The sequence below is a fragment of the Mustela putorius genome, unplaced genomic scaffold, assembly GCF_011764305.1.
Source record: "Mustela putorius furo isolate JIRA1106 unplaced genomic scaffold, ASM1176430v1.1 tig00004007_pilon_pilon_pilon, whole genome shotgun sequence".
NCBI lineage: Eukaryota > Metazoa > Chordata > Mammalia > Carnivora > Mustelidae > Mustela > Mustela putorius.
Window position 1 is genome coordinate 11696592 of NW_025422145.1, and position 23764 is coordinate 11720355.

Here is a 23764-nt window from a genome sequence, read left to right on the forward strand (position 1 = left end):
GGCAGAAGTCTGAACCACTGGTTCTCATACTCAGCTGCATACTGGAATTACCTGGTGGCTTTCCCCACCCTAGACCAACCACATCAGAATCTCTGGGGACGAGGCCCAGCATCTGCTTCTTCAAAAGGAGCCCCGTAACTCTAACATGCAGAGGGGATTGAGAACTGCTGATCTAACCCAAGAGTTGCTGGTCCAAAGGTATTAGGCAAAAATTAAGTATCTAAAATCAGGATTGATATAGAATAATGACCACAAACCAGGGCAATAAGAGGACTGTCTAAAACAATCCTGATCAACCCCTCCAGGCACTGAGAACCAACCTCCACCTTCCTATCACCCCATCTGCCTTCCCTCTGTGTCTTCTTCCTACCTCTGCTCCCTGTCTTCTCCGTTAAAACTCCTTAGAGATGGAGCCCAAAGGTCTACCAAAACTACCTTCTCCTAATATCTTCTCCTTCACAGCTTTGAAGTAACACAATGCATGCAGATCTCTCAAATCTAAATCTCTAGCCCTATACCCTTTCTTCTGAGCTCTGGATTAGAATTTCCAATGACTTCTGTGAATCGATGATCCTCTGGTATGGACACTCACCCAAAACCAAACCCACTAGCTTCTGCTCCTCCTTCTGTGTTTCCTACTTCTAATAATGATACTCCATCCTCTTGAAATCCTTCCACTCCCCTCTTTAAAACCCTCAGGTGGCTCTCTCCAAACCCAGCATCAAATCCGAACTCCTTTATGTGGCATTTATGACTTTCCAGGACCTGGCCCCAGCCAGCCACTCCAGCGGGTTCCCATTCCATCCAACTTAACAACTCCTTGTCCATCCTCAGCTCTATGTCCTGGCTCCCTATAAGACCATCTCACCACTGGCCCTGGCCAAGTCTGTTGCCTCCAGTCTGATTCATATGTATCTTCAGGTGCTTCTGTCTTACCTCCTCAAAGCTGGCTGTTCACCTGACCATCTGCTTGGCCACCCAAACATCACAGAGCTTACCTCATTCTGCTCTGTCCTACAGCCAGATGTTCACACGTCTACTGGTCCACTTACAGAACAAGCTCACGGAGAACATGAATGAATCTTACTTGTCAATATATTTCCCACAGCTGCCTATCACATAACAGAATTTAGTAAATGTTGCCTGAGTGAACGCATGAAGGAAAAACAGGTATTATTGAAAGAATGCAACCAGAAGAACCAGAGGAGACGCAAAACTCAAGCTTCTGCAGACCCTGGAGGGAGGGAGGGAAGTACAAAGGCCCAGGATGAAAAAGGGTGAAATGGCTGGATGGAAATGAAATAAAGGGTGTGACTTTTAATCCATTCATTCACCTGCCAATTTCTTACAGTCTCAGAAGGATTCAGAATTCTCAGCACTTCTAATATACTGAGAGTATGATTTCAGTTTGAGAGAGAATAAATCTGGGTCATTCTCTTACTTAAGCTTACACAATGCTAGCTACAAGATCCAGAAGCACTTCCATATTAATTCAATCTAATTACTTTAACATGTATTTCAAATGCCCCACTGTTTGTAAGACCTATCAACAAGCCTGGGTTTCCATTTGAATTTTATTTTTAGATATCAGCCAGTTCCTCCAATGTGTCAGAGGTTTTCTGGCAATATACTTCTTAAGAAGATTTTTTTCTGATGCCTTTTGAATTGTGTAGACAATTATCTCTGAGGTTCTGGTTTTATACGGAGATAATTAGTCACGTGCTATATATTTATTTTTTTAAAGTATTTTGAGAGACAAAGAGGGAAAGAGACAGAGAGCACGTGAGCAGGGAGGGAGAAGGGCAGACGCAGAGGGAAAGAAGCAGACTCCCAGCTGAGCGTGGAGCCTGATGAGGGGCTCAATCTCACAACCCTGAGATCAGGACCTGAGCCCAAACCAAGAGTCGGACACAACCGACTAGCCACGCAGGTGCCCCTCAAGTGTTCTGTTTTTAAAATAAATCTAATTAAAAGAACAGATTTTTATCTGACAGTCTTCCGGAAATAAGTGAGGCTCCTCAACCCTAAGAAGAGACACCCTTGCTTATGGAGTTGTACAGGTTGGTCAATCCTAAATTAGGAAATGAAGTTAAACCAAACAGCCCAATCATGCTGATTTATAATAACTCCAACAGCCCTTTAATGAGCTGTTTTAATTAGAAGAAAAGCCACTTGCAGCCTCTTAGCACCTAAATCAGAACCTTATATACTGTACCTGTTTTTGCTGGTATGATTTTCTTTTTAGAAAAGATCAAACAAGTTAGTTGTTTTGTTTTGGTTTTTTTCTACCTTTTTCTCCTTGGATCCAGGTCTCCCTGGATTTGTGATGTAGGAGTTCTAAGTCTATAGGAGGGTAAGCTGTGAGCAGGTAGATTAGAGGGGTGGGCGGCATGGGGTTTCTGTTTCTTTTCTTTCCTCAGTGTTGTTCCCATTTTATGCTTGAGTCAATAGACCTGGATCATCTGTATGGACCAGGCTGACTAGCTGCCAAACTACATCAAGACAAGTACCCTGGGGTGGGTGGGGGGGGAGAAGGGGGACACGACACTCCTACCTTTCTAACAACGAAGACAAAAGGCACAATCAAAGCATATTAAGTGCAGACAGGGTAAGGCCATCAAATCAAATCACTGGATTTCTTGGGGCCCATAAAAATGCACAATACAAGGGAATAGGAAATGAAAAACAGGCTAACATAAGAAAACAGTGACCACTGCTTGGGCATCCACCAGGGCAGCCTTCTTAGGGTTCCTATTTAACATATTTAAGTTTTCAAATAGATTTTGTTCAAAGTTTTAGGCATCATGTCTAGTTAGAAGGTAAATCTAATTCTCGCTTCCCACAGCAAAGATGAATTCCTAAGGAACGGATACGTATCAGATTAGAATCGGTTTATGAGACTGTGATAGATGGCAAAGAGGACCTCAGATCCCTTCCCTCCCAGTACATGCATTCTGCTGCGGGGAGGTAGCCTCTAATTTCCCAACCCTCCAACCTGATTTGCTCCTGTGACTTGCTTTACCAACAGAGTGGGAGAAGGGATGCGAACACACACCTTCTATGGCTACATCTTACATGCCTTGCAGCTTCCACCTTCATTCTCTTGAAATGTTGCCCTGAAACTGCCATACCCTGGAGAAACCCAGGATGAAAGATCAGAGGAGGGAAAGGCCAGCTGCTCTGGTCATCTTGGCCATCCCAGCCGTCCCAGCACCTGGCCAACTTGTCAGCTGAATGTAGCCACAAGAGTAAGCCAGGCAGGGCCAGAAGAGGAACTGCCCGGTCACCCAGAGTCAGGAGAAACGAACTATTCTTTGAAGCCCTAAGATTTGGGCAGTTTTCTAGACAACAGTAGAAACTGATGTATTTATTACCCAGGGCAAAAATTTTACATGTAAACAATCTTATAAAAATAAAAGAGTATAAAAGATAGTAAGGGGAGTGAAAAATAAAGTGAGAAACACATAACACTACTAATGTTAGAGTTATTTACATCAAGTTTAATTTAAATTTTAAAAATGCAATGTCCAGTTCAAGATTGAGGACAGGGCTCCTTATTAAGGATCCAAATACCATGGGTGGCTTTTGTATGCAGTTTTTATGTACATAGGCTTTTTTCTACTGGGAAGAATAGCTTTCCCAGCAGATGCTCAGTGAGATCTGGGTTTAGAGCACTTGTGCACACAATGCAGGAGGCTCCAAGTACCCAAGCAAAGGCCCTGGTGGTAACGGAGCACCTGAGCATCTTTGGAATGGCATTAAATAATTTTCTAAAAATAAGCCTTCTTTTCCATGCAACCATCAGAAGTGATGAGGGCTTTACAATAATATTTATTAAGTGAAGAAAGCAGGAAACAATTATTCACAACTATAATTACAACTGCATAAAAACATACACAGAAGCTAGAAAGGAATAAGCAAATTTAAAATAGTTTTCAGATTGGCAGAATGATACTTTCTACCCCATTTCCCAAAGTTTCTTAACACTGTTATAGTAGAAGGGCCAGGTGATGACTAAAGTATCAATTTCACATATGAACACTATATTTTCATTTCAGTATGTCAACTTGTCCTGGTCACCACCTTCCAACCAAAACCCAAGCCTACCTTATCTACGGGATCCAGAACCCTGTCTCCATTGTCCCAAGAGATAACCTGGCAATCGCTGAGGAAGGAAAGCTTGCTCAGGGTCCATCCAGTGGACTCCAGAAAGCGAGGCTTTCTTGAATCACAACCCAATGCTGTTGCATGTTAAGCCACTCTGTTTCCATTGCACTGGTCCATCTTTCCCAAGAAACTGAAATAATGAGTCTAAGTTATCAGACTAGAACACTACCTACGGTGGGGATAGGGACAAATCCAAGAATGGTTTTGACTTTTCTCTCAAGAAATGACTGACTACTGCCACATATATCTCACTCAACTTGCTTAACAAGACTTTCAGAAGCTACAAAACAATTTGATTACAAACTGGAGGATTGAGAAGAACATTTTTAAACAAATTCTGAGAGCAAACACAGAACAGTATGCTCAAACATGCCAAGTTCAGATTCAACTACTTCCAACTTAATGTCCTATTAAGATATACTCTGAATCCCTGATACGGCACAATTCATTTAAGTCATCACATTCAAACAGAATACTGCACACAGGCTAACAAGGAAGCACAAGAAATCCAAGTAAGACATTTGCTTTACTTTGTATGTTGTGCTTAAATATTTTTTGGAAACAAGAAAATCATTTGTAGCACTGGTTAACATTTTACCCTTCCCTAAAATACAAGAGAGATTACGTTTAACAGTGATTCTGAAATCCTGTGAGAATCACTGGCTTAAGATTTAAGCTACAGACTATGAATGCCGCAAGAGTTGCATTATAAGTCATGATGCCCAAGGTAAAACGTTCTTTTAATTAAAAGTCATCGTAACTAATGACCTATGCTTGGTTTATGGTTAGTAATACATTACCAAAGTGACAATTCTTAGCACTCTAGAAATCCATTCCCAATGGCCATTGGCTGCTATAGCCTAAAGACTGTCATTGTTTTCAATGGTTCACGGACATTACTAAGGTTCAGCTCCTTTCATCTATCACGTGAACCTTAGGCATTCCTGTAATCACTACCTAATGGTGACGACAGGCAAGCCCAAGGAGCAACTGAAACCCAGTGGCAACTAAGCACATACTCTCTGTGGGTAACATTCATCTGCAAGCTTTTGTGAATTTTGAAAACATTCAAAAGATTACTAAAATGACCGATCTGTGCCTCAGCTGCCTGCTGCCAACATCAGCGTCAGTCTATTGCACCAAAGGAGAGATAACCGCAGGGAAGGAACTGATAGGCAGGAAATGGAAAGACAGAAATTCCCCCCAGAAGAAAGCAGATTTTCCAGCTCTGGAAGAACCACAAAAGGCCTAAAAGTGATGTCTGATGGGCAGAGCTTACGTGGGTTCCTCCCTTGGGAGGAGAAGAGAACTTGGAAAAGCTTACACTTACACCAAAGCTGCCAATTCACTAAGGGCTGCTATGGGCAGGGAGCTTCATGTGGTGCAGAACCAGCGTCAATCTGCCCAAACCGCTTCCAGGAAAGCCCGGCCACTCTGTGTCACCATACCTGAGCCAGCTCCTTAACGCGCTTCTCCAGGGGTGCAGGCAGGCCTTCAGGGAGGGAAGAGGGCTGCCTGAATTCCTGGTCCAGTCCCACCCCAAGGGAATCGCTCTCATCATCCATATCACGGAAAGGGCTTCCTTCTGGAGACTCACTGAGCAGCTGCTCCAAGTCCAAATCAGTCAGCGAGTCCATGGCAGTGGCTGCCTGGAGCAAGTCGTTGTCAGAAGTGGAGCCAAAGAGCGAGAGCAAGGGGTCAGAGGTGCCCTCCAATTCCCGCAGGCCCTGAGCTTCTGCCGACGAGACCGCTACAGGCTTATGGTCTTCGTCCCTCTTTCTCTGAGCCTCTTTCTCCTTCTGAAATTTCTTTAGCATCTCTTTCACACTCAAAGCCCCAGAATATTTCTTTTTCTTCTTCTCCTTACTGGCATTGAGGGCTGTGAAGCTGCAAGCAAGGAGGAAATTGGTTACAAGAGTTGCAGTACAGCTCTGAAGGGAAATTCATGAGAGACTGCCCCTGCTCCCAGCGCAACTGTCTCCAGGAACCTCAGTCACAAGGCCACCCTGTTACTCCTCCTCCCTCCTCTTGGCATATGAAGCTCCTTCTTGCTGGGACCAAAGCTTGAGATTTAATACAGGTTAGCAAAACAGTGTCACAGAATGCTAAATATCCGATGTGTTTTTAAAAACCACTGCCAGGCTGAAATAAAAGGTTGCAAAAAAAAGGGGTGGGCGGCAAGAAAAGTATTTAGCGGGAAAAAGCAGGAGCAGCAGAGAAGAGCAGCAACTTGAAGGGCAGCTGGGGTGAGACCAAGTGAGGCGAAGAAAGCAGGAGACCACAGAAGACAAAGGAAATGGCAGAGACGGAAGGAGAACTGGGGCAGAGGAGGGGAGCCCAAGAGAACAAGAAACATCAGCAGTCACACAGTGACAGAAATAGCTGCCAACACTGACAGAGGGACAGAGAGAACTCCAGTGTCTGACACACAGAGATGTGAGAGCACCGACTGCCCAGAAGGGCACTGCGGGAGGCGTGAGAGGGAACGGAAGGCCAGGCCCTGCTGCCTCTTCTGAAGCTGTGAGGAGGAGGGCGCGTCAGCTCCCAGGTGTCCTGCCCTAACAGGTCAGATTTTATCCTAGCAAAGAAGCTGCTGCCTCTCACCCGGCTTTGGAAAACTTGGACTTTTTCGATTTCTTCTCCTTGTCATAAGTGTCATCTTTTTTCTTCTTCTTTATCTTCTCACCACCTTCCTTCAACTTCCGCTTCTGAGAATTAAAGACAAGGCACAGTTACACGGCTCCCTAACTCAGGGAGCAAGTGCACTACACAGCACTGGCCTTGCTCCGCCCAGGGGACACCCTGAGAGCTGTCTTATTGCCTTCATGAGCAACAGCTTTCAGATCAGTCCCTGGACCATGGACCTGCAACAGGTCAACACAGCATTCCCACTGACAGTGTCTCCTGGAAGCACCCAGGGCTGAGGCAAGAGGCCATTCTGTAGCCTGAAACTTTTCTAGTTCAAGTAAGCTGTATATGGGCCCTACCTCTTATTTGAAACACACAGGCAGTGGTGGGCAGATTTATCTTAAGGCTAACTTTTTTTTGGTGGGGTGACAGCCCTGGGAACTGAAGTCCTCTACATGTCCACAGAAGAGACACAGCAAGGCTGGTGCAAACTCCCCTCACTCCACACCCTTGACTGCCTTAAGTCCCCGCCCTGAGACCACCTCAAGAAACAAATCTCTGCTGAGCCTACTCGGACACAGGCATGGACACCTCCAGGTTCATGGCACCTCGCCACAGTAGAGGTGTGAGAAGTGACCTGTCAGCCTCGGCACAGCTCATGCCTTTCCACCAAGCTCCTGAGCCAACCTAAACCAGCATTTTGGCAAGTCACCTACTGATCTTATAAAGTCATACAAGAAAAGCACTTCTGAAATCCAAAAGCAAGTATCATTCTAACCTTTGGAGATTTCTTCTTCTTTTCTTTAATGAAGTCATCCTCAGATTCAGATGCTTGTCTAAACTGCAGGGTTCCCGAGTTAATGTAAAATCCTCCATACTTTGTAGTCAAAGAAGCTGGAACAAGCTCATCATACTGAAGGGGGGAAAACAAACAGTCAGCTCCGAGTTTTGGTACTCTAGTCCAAAGGTACAGAGTGGGTCTTGGTAGAGCAGATATGACTGTGTTCTTCTGTGACTTTTCAGACAAGACCTGCTTCTGGTCAACCACGGATGTCCAAGCTCAAAGGCGTTTGGACAAATCTAGTCAACATTTTCAGTGAGGGAAACATGGCCTGATCAAACCTGCCACTTCCTCCCACACCAGGGCGGTCTTTTCTTCACACTGAGGGCATGCCCACACCAACCCAACCTCCACCTCCAGGCCATCATCAGTAGAAACTAGGATGTCATGATTCCAGGGGCATTTTCAGTAAGGACTTACCGCCTCAGAATTATCAATGAAGGAGTCAGATTCGTCATAACCGTATCCCATGTCAATCAGGTCCTGTATCCTATCTTTTCTACGTTTCTTTCCACCCTAAAATTTAAAATAGGTTATATGCTTTTTCCATGTGTAACTGTAGTAAAAACACATAGCATGAGGCCCACCCTCTTAACAAGAAATGTTTAAGTCTAAGGCCACACACTTTCTTTGATACACAGAATTAACTGTTGCCTTGAATTCCATCAACTAGTGACTAAAGGTTGTAAAATCAGTGAAGCAGTCACACACACACACACACACACACACACACACACACACACACCTACACCCACTCCAAACCCCATTCCCTTGAAGACCTTCTAAAAAGAACAGATTTGTATCTGCATAAAATGACCTAAAACAGAAGAAGGAACTAAATGGCTTTTATGCTTTGTATCAAAACATTTATTCTAAGCATAAATTCTAGGAATAAAAGGCCCTTCTTGCTTATTTATCCATTTAGCTTCACACACCACTGCCTGCCACATGCATTTTCTGTACCTTAATGCATTTATCTAATAATTGCATTTTGTTCTCTCCAACCTCTATACTTGTTTAGATGATAATCCACTAAAGGAACATAAAAATGTCTGGAAACCTCTCCCACTCAACGAGGTTGTTTTGTTGCCCAAGAGAGGAATCTTACATATTTTTCTTCAAATTTCCGGGCAAGGGCCTCCACTTTATGCCTTTCCTTTTCTTCATCATTGAAAGGATCTGAGAGATCTTTCTTCTGTAAAGAGACCATTCCACAAAAATAAGAGTCACAAAAAATTCCCACAATCCTATTCATAATACCTGCACTGACTACTCGATACCCATGAACTGCATAATGAAAACAGCTTTTTCAAAAAAGACAAGATAAAAACATGCTACTCTCCCAACAGTGTTTACCTTAGTTGCTAAAGGAAATAAAGTTTCCACTCACATAATTCAACAAAACTTAACTAAATGCCTACAAGTGCCCACCAAAGCACTATGTCCTAGAGGGCTCCAAATATGGCAAAGGGCATTTAGTTAGGGATGCTCAACCTGTATAGAACTGTTCCAATAGAGTTGGTTTCCTTTGTTTGGTTTTTTTTTTTTTTGAAGATTTTATTTATTTATATGAGAGAATGAGAGAGAGAGCGCGTGCGCAAGAGCATGAGAGGAGAGAAGATCAGAGCTGGAGAAGTAGACTCCCGGTTGAGCAGGGAGCCCAATGTGGGACTCAATCTTGGGACTCCAGGATCATGACCTGACCCGAAGGCAGTTGCTTAATGAACTGAGCCACCCAGGCACCCCCAGTTGGTTTCCTTTTTAACCCTAAAAACTATTCCACACATTTAAAAACAGTACTCTAAGATGGTCCATAGGCTTCACTGACTTCCAAAGCAGTCAAGAGCTCAAAAAGGTTAAGAACCCACTGAAAGTAGTACAAGTCCTGGAGAGCTATTCTGCTGTATTTCTTAGTAGAGTGGTATGAACCTGCACTTCCCTCACTGCTATCAATAGTCAAAACAAAACAAACAAAAAATAGTCATAACCAGGTTCATAGCATTCCCTCTGCCTAGAAGCTTATCTTGATGGATTAACAATCTTATCTTTCCTCCCAATGTCAGTACCCACTCCCAATATTTTCATATGGTTTTCCAGTTTTATTTCTACTCCATGAAAGTAGTTTTCCATTTTTCTCATCAAGTAAATTTTCCAGAGTTGGACTTTAAGTTTCTTTGGCAAGGAACCTTAATTTTAATAAAAGACTCCTAAACGGAATACATTTAAGTAGACAAAAATCACTAAAGACTGGATGCCCGTCTTAAGACCCTCCCATCCCTGCCCACTGGAATCCCACCCACTCACGAGGACCAGTTAAATGAGATACTGTGGAATGTACATATAAGTGCCACAAGTGAGTGTTCTTTAAAACATACACTCATCTGTACCTTCTTTTTTTTTTTTTTTTTTTAAGATTTTATTTATTTGACAGACAGAGATCACAAGTAGGCACAGAGGCAGGCAGAGAGAGAGAGAGGGAAGCAGGCTCCCTGCTGAGCAGAGAGCCCGACACGGGGCTCGATCCCAAGACCCTGAGATCATGACATGAGCCGAAGGCAGAGGCTTTAACCCACTGAGCCGCCCAGGCGCCCCTCATCTGTACCTTCTTATGTTTTCTACAATGATCACATATAACTCAAGCACTCTAAGTAATTTAAAGAACTTCCACCAATCTAGAGAAATACTGGATACAATGCATACCCTCTCACATCTTGCAACCAGTAGTTTTCCAAAAAGGACTACTTTTGTGTGCATGAAGGTCCACCTCTGTCCACCCACAGCATCGGAATGTAAGCTCTCTGTTGTCCAAGCCCTGCAGGGTTTGTTTTTACATAAGACTTAGCAACTGCCACATTGTAACTCCTGTTACCTGTGTTGGCTTAATTCTAAAGTATCTACAAGACTGAAAGCTCCTTTGAGGCTGGGATAGTGGCTTCTCCACCTTTATATAGTCTTCAGCATCTTGCCCAGTGCCTTTATAAGAAATATATGCTGGGGTACCTGGGTGGCTCAGTTGTTGAGCGTCTCCGTTCAGCTCAGGTCATGATCCCAGGGTTCTGGGACTGAGCCCTGCATCAGCCTCTATGCTCAGTGGGAAGCCTGCTTCTCCCTCTCCCACTCCCCCTGCTTGTGTTCCTTCTCTCGCTGGGTCTCTCTGTGTCAAATAAAATCTTAAATAAAATAAAAATATATATGTGTGTGTGTGTGTGTGTGTGTGTGTGTGTATACGTGCGTGGGTGGTTCATTGGGTTAAGGCCTCTGCCTTCAGCTCAGGTCATGATCCCAGGGTCCTTGGATTGAGCCCCGAATTGGGCTCTCTTCTCAGCGGGGATAGTGCTTCCTCCTCTCTGCCTGCCTCTCCGCCTACTAATGATCTCTGTCAAATAAATAAATAAAATCTTAAAAAATATATATATATGTATACATATATATATACATACACATACACTAACTGAATTAATACATGAATCCATCAGATTACATAATACTTTGAAAACCACAGAGTAGACACAAAGATTCAGGAGTTCTGAACCTAAGGGCCAGGAATGAATCCCCTGAAACTGAATCCAAAGCTGTGTATGCTCCATACATTTTTCTGCTATGGAGAATATCTGGATCCCTCAAAAAGATGGAATCAGAGTACTAGAGTTCTAATTTCAGTTAAACCCATAAATAAAGACCTCAACCAATCCCTGCTACTGTCTCTTCCTCTCAAGGAAGATGATCCCATTCCGAGCTTGGAAAAGAAATCATAAATGGATTTGAAATTATTTTTTCTTATTCTGCCCAAAGCCCTCAAATAACAGGTTGACCCTTCGCAGAAACTTACTGGCTTCCCTTCAGTTAATCAGATCTTAATCAGGGAAACACATTTTAACCTGAGCAAAGAAAAGATAATCCTCCTAACCAAAGGCACTCACCTCCTCTTTCCGGGATTTCAGCACAAGAGTGAATTAAAAATAAAGGAGCACAGGCCACTGAGTTATGCTGCCAAAAAATATATGCAGCAAAAAATACGTGATCTTGTTCTACCCTCAAGCACCCTGTAAGCCAGGTACCAGGCTGATCCTCATTTTACTAAGAGCCACTCTAGTGACCAAAATACTCCAAATTAGAGCAGTGGACCCGTGTAGTATTTTGGAAGAGCAGGAAGAGGATTTCTGGTGTCCTGGAAAATATTATATTTTATAATCCAGGCACAGGATACATGGGTATATTGAGCTTGTGAAAATGCATCAACCTGTTAATTTATCATATATGCACTTTTCTTATGTATTTAATAGAGCAAATGGTATTTTTTTAAATTTTACAATGTTAATTATCAAAACATCAGTAATAGCTAAAGGTGGTGATGGGTACATGAGGGCTTTTATACTACTCTCTTCCTCTGAGCTTGAGGAACTTCCTTGAGAAGTTCCATACTGAACAAAACAAACCTGCCGGGAAAATAAATAGGTCATTTTAAAAAACATTTAAGAAATCAAACTGATTCTCAAAAGACCTAAAGGCTACGACCCAATTCTGACAAACAAAATATATTAAAAAAAAAAAAAAATCCCATAAAAACAGGTCTCCATCCATCCAGGAAAAGAAACTATCCAGAATCTCACTGTTCAGAAGAGATGAGCTGTCAGGGTCTTTTCTCGTCTGCCCCTTACACGAACCAGAGTGAGATTCCATTGGAAAAGAAAAATGTCCAGCACCAAATTCCAGGGCTGGAACAGCCAGGAACTGCTCACCTTTACACCTAACACGTATAACCTTGGCGTGAAAAGCTTCATTGTTTCTTATTAGCCATAATTCATATTAGCCTTGGATGCAGTGTTCTCTCTAGCATAAATCAGGAGAATGGTTCTAGAAAGAATTCTATCCTCTCCTGCCAGTGGCAAAACCAGCACACCTTGTGACTGCTTTGGACTGCCATGATCTTGGGATAGCCAGAGCCTTTCTAGTCTTGCTTCCACCCTTCAGAAGCCCCTTTTGCACAGGATGTGCCATGCACTTATCCACAGACTGAGACTGAGGCTGCTGGGGTGTACCTTGTCTGCGGGTTGAAGGCCTTTCACCTTCCCTCGTATGTTCTTCACCAGCTCCGGGTAGAAGAACTCTGGACAGCGCTTGTGATCCGGCTCGAAGAGGGTGAGTGTAATCCGAACAGCTGCTGCAGCCGGCTCAGAGTCCTGATGCTGTTCTGTTCCCCCAACCTCCTCTTTCCGGGATTTCTTCAAAAATGCAGGATTCAGAGAACCTGGGAGAGAGGTGAACTGGACCCTGTGGGGCTCCGACATGGCTACCAACAAGTCTTAGCGGGTGTCACTGCATGGCTTCTGTTAACATTAAAAGAAGGGCCAGGTCAAACCAAGATGATAAAAATGGTGATTTTTCCTGTTCAGCTACTCAGATTCAAGCTTAAAAGAATTTCTTTGTCAAGAAGAATCCTTTGTTAAGTGGATCTTTATTACCACTCACTGCTTCTTTCTTCTTCAATACTATTCATCTTAAATATACCATTTTTAAATGTAAACGTAAATCACCCCAAATCCTATCATTGAGAGATAGTGTTCAGCATACTTCTTTCTAGTCTTTTTTTCTATGCCTAGCCAATAGTTCTTTGATGTTAGAGAATCCATTCTGATAGGGCCTTAAAGAATCCTCAAAACTGCAAATACCACTAGAGAACCGTATTTTTCGTTTAATTTATCCGACACTTTTTTTTTCTGGCTGAGTATAATCTCTTTCTTAAGATCTCTATATTTTTATCACCAGCACTGCACTTACATTTAGGGCCTATCTTTACAATGAGAAAGTTTTCAGCAGATCACAGAAGGTACTGCCTCTTCTGGATACGTAAAAAAACAGTGTCTCAAGAGGACTGTGGCTCGGCTCATTTCCTAACACACCTGCCTCTCCACCCAAAACTTGGCCTCAGCAAAATGAAAAATTATCACATGCCAAAGACCTTCAAAGTTGCTTGGAAATGGTCAAAATAGATAGTAAAGCTCAGAATACCAAGGGTTTACGGAATGTAAATATCCAAACACACACAGTTTTTGTGTGGTGCTTCAGGTATCATCTATAGTATATATGTCCAGCTTTTTAAAACACACTCTAGTGTGAACTTTCTACAATGCCACTAAATAAAAATATTTACTGTAGCCTTGTTTATACAAGAAAAATGATTTTAAAAAACCACCTCAATATCCAGCATTAAGGAAATGGTTGAAAAAAAATCACAGCTTTTTATGAAACAAGATGGGACTGGGAGGGAGACAAATCATAAGAGGCTCTTAATCTCACAAAACAAACTGAGGGTTGCCAGAAGAGGGTGGGGGCAGGGAGAGGGTGGCTGGGTGTTGGACATTGGGGAGGATATGTGCTATGGTGAGTGCCGTGAAATGTGTAAGCCTGATAAATCACAGACCTGTACCCCTAGGGCAAATAATACATTATATATTAATAAAAATAATTTTTAAAAATCGTAACTTTTTACAATTCTTATAAATCCATAAATTTTGATATATACAATGCCTGTCATACCACTTAAAACTACATTTTTCTGCTTTGTTACTGTTTTAAGATTAAACTGAGATATAAAGGAAATTTTAACTTAGTTTTCACAAGGTACTCTAACTTGGCTTCTTCCCAGCATCAATCCCTAACCTTTCTTTTCCCTGCTGACTTGGCTTCTGTTATAGAGTAATGCATTAGACATCTTAAGATCTGTTACTAAAATGTAACCTGTTAATCTAGTATATGTAGACACTGTTTAACCAAACCTATACTGTTTTGAAGTTTCTATGGTGTATTTTAATATCTCTAATCAAAAATTCATCCTTGGGGCGCCTGGGTGGCTCAGTGGGTTAAGCCGCTGCCTTCGGCTCAGGTCATGATCTCAGGGTCCTGGGATCGAGTCCCACATCGGGATCTCTGCTCAGCAGGGAGCCTGCTTCCTTCTCTCTCTCTCTGCCTGCCTCTCAGTGTACTTGTAATTTCTCTCTGTCAAATAAATAAATAAAATCTTTAAAAAAAAAAAATTCATCCTTATTATTCTTTTAAATATAGTTATTCAAGCCTGTTTATTATTTCAGGTCAGAATTATTTTGACATATTCCAAAAAAAAGTTCACTGTATTTTGACAGTAGTGAATGATTAGTAGAAACTAATTCAAGAAGATTTACGCATGTCACATATATCCACATGTAAGAATGTTTTATATACGTAATGTTCACTTTTTTTCTACTATGACCAAGAATTCTGATTGCTAAGATCAGGGAGTAAAATATCTAAAAATGAAGAGTTAGAATAATCCTAAGTAGGCAGCAAAGTAATTAGCAGCAAAATAGATTAGTAGTGCAAAAAACCATCATGCACTAAAATGTTGGGGGGAAACTCCCCTAAAAAAACCTTTCAAGGGCCCCAGGACATTCACGATGCCCTGGGTTGTGAAAATAAATCACAGCTGAAAGCTGATGCTTAAAGGCCCCCCACTGACACAAGCGGGCAAGGTCTCACTATAAGAAGGGAACATGCAAGTTAACAGATGAAATATAGGACATTCACCCTGGAAGGGGCAACCAGGTTCCTGTCCTTGTCCAGACAGTAATTTTTCTTTTTAGGATTTCACTTATTTATGACAGAGAACAAGCAGAGGGGGCTGGAGAGGGGAGAAGCAGGCTCCCCGTTGAGCAGGGAGCTCAATATGGGGAAATGAGGCTCAATCCCAGGATGCTGGGATCATGACCTGAGCCCAAGGCAGACACTTCAACAACTGAGCCACCCAGATGCCTGCAAGCAGTAATTTTTAAAAAGTACCCTTAGCATGGTCCCAATGTTAGACATTGCAACTTCATTCACCTGGATGGCAAAACTTCTCTCAGTTGTATGACTTTACAAATAAGACCAAAGAATAAAGTAAATCAAACCTGTAACATATTAACACTTAGTAATTAGATTTGGGATTAAATTTTATAATCACCTAAGTGCTTGCTACTTGTTACGAAGTTATTTGAAACATTTAAGAAAATCAGACATAATAATGATTGACTTATTGGACTTACAATTTTAATCTGAAATGGTTAATAGAAGTATCAAAGTGTTCATTTAAACCTAATTCTACACCTATCAGAAAAAAAGACATTACAAGAGTTATGTCTTTGGAAATATTTTACCATTAGGCTTATAAATGCACCATTTCAGAAGTCTGAAGTATTTCAAAGAATAAGCATATAAAACTTTAAATGTAGGAGTGCTGAAATGGTTAATAGAAGTATCAAAGTGTTCATTTAAACCTAATTCTACACCTATCAGAAAAAAAGACATTACAAGAGTTATGTCTTTGGAAATATTTTACCATTAGGCTTATAAATGCACCATTTCAGAAGTCTGAAGTATTTCAAAGAATAAGCATATAAAACTTTAAATGTAGGAGTGCTTGAGTGGCTCAGTTGGTTAAGCACTGGGCTCTTTTATCTAGCTCAGGTCTTGATCTCAGAGCCATGAGTTCAAGCCTGGCTTTGGGTTCCATGCTGGGGCATAGACCTACTAAAAAAACAAAAACTTTAAATGCAGTTTAAACTTTTAAGGGTAGTTAACATTTGCAAAAAAATTGTTTAGTGGAACATAATCTTTTGAACTGGTACCTTAATTGAAGCTTTGTCAGGAGTCAAATACTTTTATTTTTATATAACTACTCTTAGATTTATAAGTAAAGTAAGATGGGGGGGCACCCGGGTGGCTCAGCTGGTTCCATGTCCGACACTTGGTTTGGGCTCAGGTCATGATCTCGGGTTGTGAGATCAAGCCCCATATCCCGCTCAGCAAGGAGTCTGCTTGGGATTCTTTCCCCTTTTTTTCCTCCCTCCACCTCTTCCCCTTCCCTTTTCCTCTCTTTCAAAATAAATAAAAATCTTTTAAAGAAAAAAGATTTGGGAGTGAAACTTAAAAGGCTTAAGAAAAACTAAACATTTAAATACTCAATTTTAACAAATTGAACATCACTCTAAATAAAAGCACAGTACTGTACACACAAAAACATCACTCCCCAAAAACCTCATCCAAGAAACACTAGCCTTCTTTTGCATCTTGGTTTATTCCCAGGAATTACACTTTTTTTTCATCATACATCCTCTTTTTTTTTTTTTTTGACAGAGGCAGGGAGAGAGGGAACACAAGTCAGGGGAGTGGGAGAGGGAGAAGCAGGCTTCCTAAGAAGCGGCGAGTGGGACTCTGGGCTTGATCCCAGGAACCTGGGACCACGCCCTGAGCCGAAGGCAGACGCTTAATGACTGAGCCACACAGGTGCCCCAAATGTTGTATTTTCAAACTGATTATCAGTGAAACAGAAAAACTTAATTTTGTATGATGACTTTGTAATTAGTCTCCTTACTTAACTCATTTAATGGCTTTCCCTTCCCCCCTCCACCACAGGCCGCCCTGTCATTTCTGCAAATGAGAATTTTTTCTTCTTTCAGAAATGTCTCTATTTTTGTTTCATGTCTTATTGCATTGGCTAGAACTTCCAGAATAACATTAAACATATATTCTTTGCCATGTTCTGACTCTCATGGAAATGCCTCTAGGTCCAATGTGATGTTGATTTAAAATTCATATAATCAAACCATTAAAATATCCTTCAACTGCTCAAAAATTAAAGAGTTTTCAAATTAAGAACGTGTTGAATTTTATGAAATCATTTCCTAGAATCCTAAATGTGTTTTCAATAACTGGTTTGCCCTTAAGACAATATAGAACAGTAAATGACAGCTCCTAAAACTAACTGCCGGTACTTAAGGGAAACTGAACTCCAAGAAAAACCAAGCTTCGGACAAGCCAACGCACTAAACAAGCAAACAAAACACTCTTACAACCAAAGTCTCTCTATAACGAAAACACCTACTGGAGAGGCGTGAGGATCCGCCACCTTTCCAAGCAAGAGGGCGACTAAGTCGACACGTAAACTATGTGGAGTCTGAAGAGGGACTGGGACCTTTTCAAAAGCTGTTATTTTCCACCCGGGTGCTTGGGCCCTGTGCTGAACTGCTGTGAACAGTTCCCCATTCAACGCCTTGGTTTTCACGTACTGAAACTACGCGAGCATCTGCCTTCCTGTTGTGACAACAGCCAGCTCCCAACTTCTCCAAAAGTGTCAAACTACAACGAGATGTACGATAGAGCCCGGTCCCGACAAAGACACGCACCTTTGTCCCCGGCGCGACGCAGGCTACGGCCCCGAGGGCCGCACTCGTCCCCCCGCGGCCGTCCTCATGCCGGCCCGGGCGCCCGGGCTGCGGCGCTGCTAGCGGCCGGCCCCCGAGCCATGCCTCCCGGCGGGCGGCCAACCCGCGACGCGGCCCATGGCCGGGTCCCCACGCGCCCGGGGGAGCCTCGCCGGCCGTGCCGCCGCCCCGGCCCCGGAGGAAGCGGAGAGACGCCGGCTCCACGTCGGTCGAGCAGCTCGGGACCTCGGGCGGGCTGCAACTGGCGCCCCGGGAGAACTTGAGGCGGCGAACGCGGGCTCCGAGCCGATCCCCGGACGCCGACCGTTAGCGCGCACCGAAGGACCCGTCTGCCCCCCGGGCGAGGCCACGCAGAGCCCGCCGGGCGCGGGCCCCGGACGCGGGCGGAGGCAGGCTTCCAGGCCGCGCCGAGGTCCGTCAGGGCAGCTCCCGGTGTGGCGACACGGCCGGCCCCCGCGCGGGACTAACGGCCGTAACGGAAGCGCCGACGGGAGGGGGCTGGAGGCCAGAGCCCAGGGGCGGGGCGGGCCGCAGGGCTAGCTCCGTCGCGCATTCGAACGGCCGCACCGTCGCAGCCACCTCCGCCGCCTCAGACCGCGGGCGCTTCGTTGTCACGAGCCGGAGGGAGGGGGAAGGAGCCGGGAGACTCGGGGCTCCGGCGCGCCGAGACCGCGGCGCCCGGGTCACGTGCAGCTCCGCTGGCCAATGAACCCCTGCGGGCGCGGTGACGTCAGGGCAGCGGCGTGGCCGATGACAGCCGGCCCTCGTCACGTGGCCGGGCGCACTCCAATGGGCGGCGCCGGGGCGACCTGATGTTCCCGGCGGCCCGTGCGTCGGCGGTGGTTGGGTGGTAAGATGGCGGCTGTGAGTCTGCGGCTCGGCGATTTGGTGTGGTGAGTCCGGGCGGCCAGGGCTAAGCGAGGTGCGCTGGGGAGCTCCCCCACTGGGCGCGGGGTTCGCGGACAGCCCCAGAGCTTTCTTTCTATGCGCTCCAGGCTGCGGAGAGAGGGCGAGATGAGGGGCCGGCGCTGGGAGCTACGCCGGGCGGAAGGGGCAGCCCGGCCCCGGGGGACTGAGGCCGAGAGTGGCCGCGGCGGGCTGGGCTCTGAACCCCAGGGCCGCCTAGGGGAGGGCTTCGCTCCGCACCTGCACGCCGGCGGCCACCGTGAAGGGAGTCTCTGGCGCCGCACAGCTCCCGCGGACGCCGGGTCCTTGGGGTCTTGCTGAGGCTCCTCAGAAAGCGGGAGAGTCGGGGAGCCGGCGGGCCATCTCGCCTGGGCAAGCCCGTCAAAACTCGCGTTGAAATGGAAACGACCTGTGCGGGCTGCTTGCCGGGGGTGTCGAAACCGGACTGCTGGCGCTGCCCCGTGAAGAAATGGAAGGGGGACTTCTCCTTTACAGCTGAAGGCTTGGCAGTGACCAGTGCCTTCTTGGGTGCCTCTTGTGGTCTGCTTCTGTGTCCCAGACAACCGCCCGAACCGAGACTGACCGTCGCCGCTTTCCTGGAGCGACGTAGCTCACTTTTCGACCCAGAGGAAGGTTTCCATTAGCATTTGTCAAAGCCGGGCTCGTGAATTAAACCAGACTTTGTAAGGGGAAGTCTGTGTTTACAGAGCAAACTACCCTCCAACCCCCGTCCCGGGGAGGCTCTATACAAGTGGACTCTTGATTGGTTTTGTTGTTCTGTATTCCCTGTCCCCCAAAGAATGCACATACTTTATGCACTTCTGTATTTCCTTTCTGAAGAGTTTGGGCCTCTTGGGCCCAGCTGTGGACGCCAAATTAAGACCTCCTGTTTGCCAGTTTTTGTTTTGGCACTTGAGGGTGCAGGTGGAGAGTTAGGAAAATAACTTTGACGTTGAGTGGGTTGAAGGAGATGGACTGGCTTTTCCAGGGCAAATGCTGACTGTGTGTTTTCTCTAGGGGGAAACTCGGCCGGTATCCTCCTTGGCCAGGAAAGGTGAGTGACTTGCTACTATTGGAAGATATGTAAAGTGGGTTTGAGAAGGTGGAGACTATAGGATTCATGCCCCTCAGTTTCTGGCGTTTAGCTAATCCGGACCTATTTAAATAACACTCAGAGGGGTGCCTGGGTGGCCCAATTGTTAGGCATCTGCCTTCAGCTCCCTGGATCCTGGGATGGAGCCCCGCATCAGGCTCCCTGCTCTCCGGAAAGCCTGCTTCTCCCTCTCCCACTGTCCCTGCTTGTGTTCCCTCTCTCGCTGTCTCTCTGTCACATAAACGAATAAAACCTTCCAAAAAATAAATAACTCAAGAGTTTTTCTCTCTCTACTGTTTGTTTAGAAAAGGCAATACAATATAAACAAGGTCTTGTAATCGGCAGTAAATGCTTATCTCTTGAATCAGAGGTGGTTTTGGTGAAGTTTTTTAATCCTGGAAATCAATTCTAGTTTGAATTTAGCTTTACACTTAAATGTAACAAAAGGAGAAGAAAATAAATTCCCCAGGAAGAGAGGAGTCTAAATGTAGGTTACTGAAAAGTCAAAGTATTTTTGTTCCAACTAAGTTTAAATCTTCTTTCCATGTTACCATATGTGCTGCTCCAGTGCATCTTTGCAGAAGTTGGCATTCCAGATTTTGCATGAGGCAATCCGTCATAGCTTTCCAAATGTTCTCTTTTTATATGCTTGCAAGGAGCCCAGGAAATGTCTTTAGACTGTTTCTTTGCAATATGGCATTTTCATTGCCTCAGTTGTTCTCATTGTCATTATTACCTGCCTCAACTCTCCTTGTACAGTTTTTTTTTTTAATTGAAGCATAATTAACAAAACATTATAGTCGTTTTTGGGTGGACAACATATTGATTCAGTAATTCTATACACTATCCACTGCTTACAGTGATAAACATAGACACCACCTAACATTTTTACTTTACCGATGTATTTTTAGAACTGTTCTCTGCATTTCTTCAGTGATGACAGGGTCACGTGGTTGGGGGGGGTTGATGTTGATCTTAGTTTTAACTGCTTTTAAAACAGTGCCAATTCCAGCAGAAGGGATATTCTACCTACTGAACAGTGCTACATGGTAGATGTAAGGAACTTACAGAATATTTGCTCATTTCCACACATCTCAGTAGAAAAGTGCCAGACTTAGACATGTACTGCCTGGGTTCTCTTTAAACATATTCCTATTGTTTCCTTTTTTTTACCAACTTAGAAGTGTGGAAAAACCTTTTCTCCCCCTTTTACTCCCCAGATTGTTAATCCACCCAAAGACTTGAAGAAACCACGTGGAAAGAAATGCTTCTTTGTGAAGTTTTTTGGAACAGAAGATCAGTGAGTAGTGTTCATCAAGAGTTTCGCTTTCTCTTTCTTTGGGCGTTGTCCTGGATCTGAGCTGCTTGTGAGAATATTCTAGGGACCCTAGGTCATTTTTACTGTAGTCTATCAGAATGGCATATTGTTTTGGCTTTATATGTAAATAAAAGGTGCTGTTCTTAGCTCCTAGAAATTGTTTCTGGTCCTATAACAATTTCAGTCAAGTGAAAAATAGAATTCACTGTCTTCTGAGTATGATAATCACAATAAAACTATCTCTGACATCTCTTTATCGACTCCCATAGGTGGTTCTTCTTATAAGGGTTATGTTTGTTTCTCTTTTAATGGCTGTTTATCATTGTGCTTCATGAGTGAGGTTTACGGTGAAATTAGGACCATTCATTTGAGAGTCTTTGATAGGTCATTTGGTCACACTGAAGAAGAGAATGTGTATTTACCTGAGTTTCAGGTGATTTGTTCAGCTTTCTTGTTATTACCTGGATTTGATTACCTGGGTGTAGCTAGATGGTTTAAGTAGTTGCATTTCTACTTGCCACTTTTAGAGGAAAATGTAGTTTTGGGTTTGAAAATGTCTGTGAGTTTTCTGAGGAATTTAATAGCCATGGTTAAAACATATGTTCCTAGAAAACGATAATATGATATTCTATAGCAAGATCTCTTATAAAGTGTTCTTCACTCATTCAGCAGTGTATATACCAGAGTGCTTAGCCTGGGTTAGAGGTCTTTTTGTTTTGTTTTTTTCTTTAAAGATTTTATTTATTTATTTATTTTTGGACAAAGAGTCTGCACAAGCGAGCATAAGCAGGGGAGAGGCAGAGGGAGAGGGAGAAACAGGCTCCCCGCTGAGCAGGAAGCCTGACATGGGGCTCCATCCCAGAACCCTGAGATCATGACCTGAGCTGAACGAGATGCTTAATGGACTGAGCTACTCAGGCGCCCCTTGGGTTAGAGTTTATTTTGTTTTATTTTATTTTTAAAAGATTTTATTTATTTGACAGAGATCACAAATAGGCAGAGAGGCAGGCGGAAGTAGGGTGGGAAGTAAGCTCCCTGCTGAGCAGAGAACCCAACTCGGAGCTTGACCCCAGGACCCTGAGATCATGACCTGAGCTGAAAGCAGAGGCTTAACCCACTGAGCCACCCAGGCGCCCCTGCATTAGAATTTGAATGGAGTGTTTATCTTCACCGTGTAGATACACCAATATACCCAGTTCTCTGTCACAGAACAATTTACCACCCCCTTTTTTTTTTTTTTAAGATTTATTTATTTATTTGAGAGAGAATGAGTGAGAGAGAGCTTGAAAGAGGAGAAGGTCAGAGGGAGAAGCAGACTCCCCAAGAGAGCTGGGAGCCTGATAAGGGACTTGATCCTGGAAGTCCGGGATCATGACCTGAGCCGAAGGCAGTTGCCCAACCAACTGAGCCACCCAGGTGCCCAACTTACTGCCTTTTGATGACAGTATTCAAGGGTGTCACTGGCCCAGAGCTTTGAGAGCCAGAGACACTCTGGAAGCCAGAATGTTCTAGTAATGTCATTGGCTTTATAAGAAACATTGCCCCAATGTATAAAACAAGTGCTAATTGTACAGCCACACCAAATTGTTGACACCAAAAGGAACTTCTAGAGAAAAGCAAATGTTGTGGGCCTTGCCTTTTAGGAATTCAGGTGACAAGACATAAACATTACGGATGGGAATAAGTGCAGAGTGAGTGATACAGGTGACTATATTAAAGGGTTCTAGAACAAGGAGAGATCACGGAGAAGCGGCAGATCAAAGAAGGGTGATGGAAGAGATGGAGTTAGAATTCACCTCTGGAGGACAGGTAGAATTCGAACAGGCGGGACAAAGCAGGGCAGTGCAGGCAGAGTGAATGCTGTGAGCACCTGGGCCTTAAGTTGGATGCAGGGTTAGAAAGAGGCTCCCTGCCCCGCCCCCCCCCCCCCGGGGTAAAGAACCGTGCTCAAGAATAACAGGCAATGTGGTTGACCCAGCTTGGTTAGCTAAGTGGAGATGTACAAGTCTAAAACAAAGGTGGAAACTCATGGGAAATGGGGGCTTGGTCAGATTACAGGAAGCCTGAAAGCCATTGTGATCTTATAATGTAAAAAGCTGCAGGTCAGAAGAGTGAACGGATGCCTATGTGTTTAAAAAAAAAAATACTATAGGTAAGACGGAAAAATGGAGTTGAGTGCATTTTAGCACTTTAAAAGGCACATAAGTGAAACCAAGAAAAGGGACGCACTTAACTGAACTTGGAAATAACCTAGTGGTGTTAGTAGTGGTGGTGGTGATGTGATTTCTAACTAAAATTCTTTGAGAGGATTCATAAGCAGGTGGATTCTGGGCAGCTGTTAGGTATAATATCTTTAAGCTTGTTAAGCTCGCTTGGTAGAATTCCACATAAAAAGTTATTTAAAAAATTGGGGCGCCTGGGTGGCTCAGTGGGTTAGGCTGCTGCCTTTGGCTCAGGTTGTGATTTCAGGGTCCTGGGATCGAGTCCCGCATCGGGCTCTCTGCTCGGCAGGGAGCCTGCTTCCTCCTCTCTCTCTCTGCCTGCCTCTCTGCCTACTTGTGGTCTCTCTCTGTCAA

General features: G+C 44.2%; 2 protein-coding genes across 11 annotated transcripts in view; one reads left to right on the forward strand and one right to left on the reverse strand.

The window, feature by feature from the left end:
* Nucleotides 1–18562, reverse strand: part of UBN1 (ubinuclein 1) — a 38520-nt gene extending 19958 nt beyond the window's left edge. For 3 of the 4 annotated variants that reach the window (XM_013055197.2, XM_004750440.3, XM_013055195.2), the window contains exons 1-7: nt 17833–18561; nt 12676–12963; nt 8745–8831; nt 8057–8152; nt 7574–7708; nt 6772–6875; nt 5616–6054 (exon numbers count right to left, since the gene is read on the reverse strand). In XM_013055197.2, the coding sequence (XP_012910651.1) occupies nt 5616–6054; nt 6772–6875; nt 7574–7708; nt 8057–8152; nt 8745–8831; nt 12676–12924 (1110 nt within the window). In that variant the 5' untranslated portion in view covers nt 12925–12963; nt 17833–18561. Of the gene's footprint in view, nt 1–5615; nt 6055–6771; nt 6876–7573; nt 7709–8056; nt 8153–8744; nt 8832–12675; nt 12964–17832 lie in introns of all 4 variants that reach the window. The other variant, XM_013055196.2, reaches the window with a different exon arrangement.
* An 83-nt stretch (nt 18563–18645) lies between these two features.
* The window catches only part of GLYR1 (glyoxylate reductase 1 homolog), a 36051-nt gene continuing 30932 nt past the window's right edge, over nt 18646–23764 (forward strand). For 3 of the 7 annotated variants that reach the window (XM_013055198.2, XM_045072201.1, XM_013055201.2), the window contains exons 1-3: nt 18647–18764; nt 19795–19831; nt 21091–21170. In XM_013055198.2, coding sequence (XP_012910652.1) covers nt 18727–18764; nt 19795–19831; nt 21091–21170 — 155 coding nt within the window. In that variant the 5' untranslated portion in view covers nt 18647–18726. Of the gene's footprint in view, nt 18794–19794; nt 19832–21090; nt 21171–23764 lie in introns of all 7 variants that reach the window. The other 4 variants (XM_004750443.3, XM_013055199.2, XM_045072202.1 and 1 more) reach the window with 3 other exon arrangements.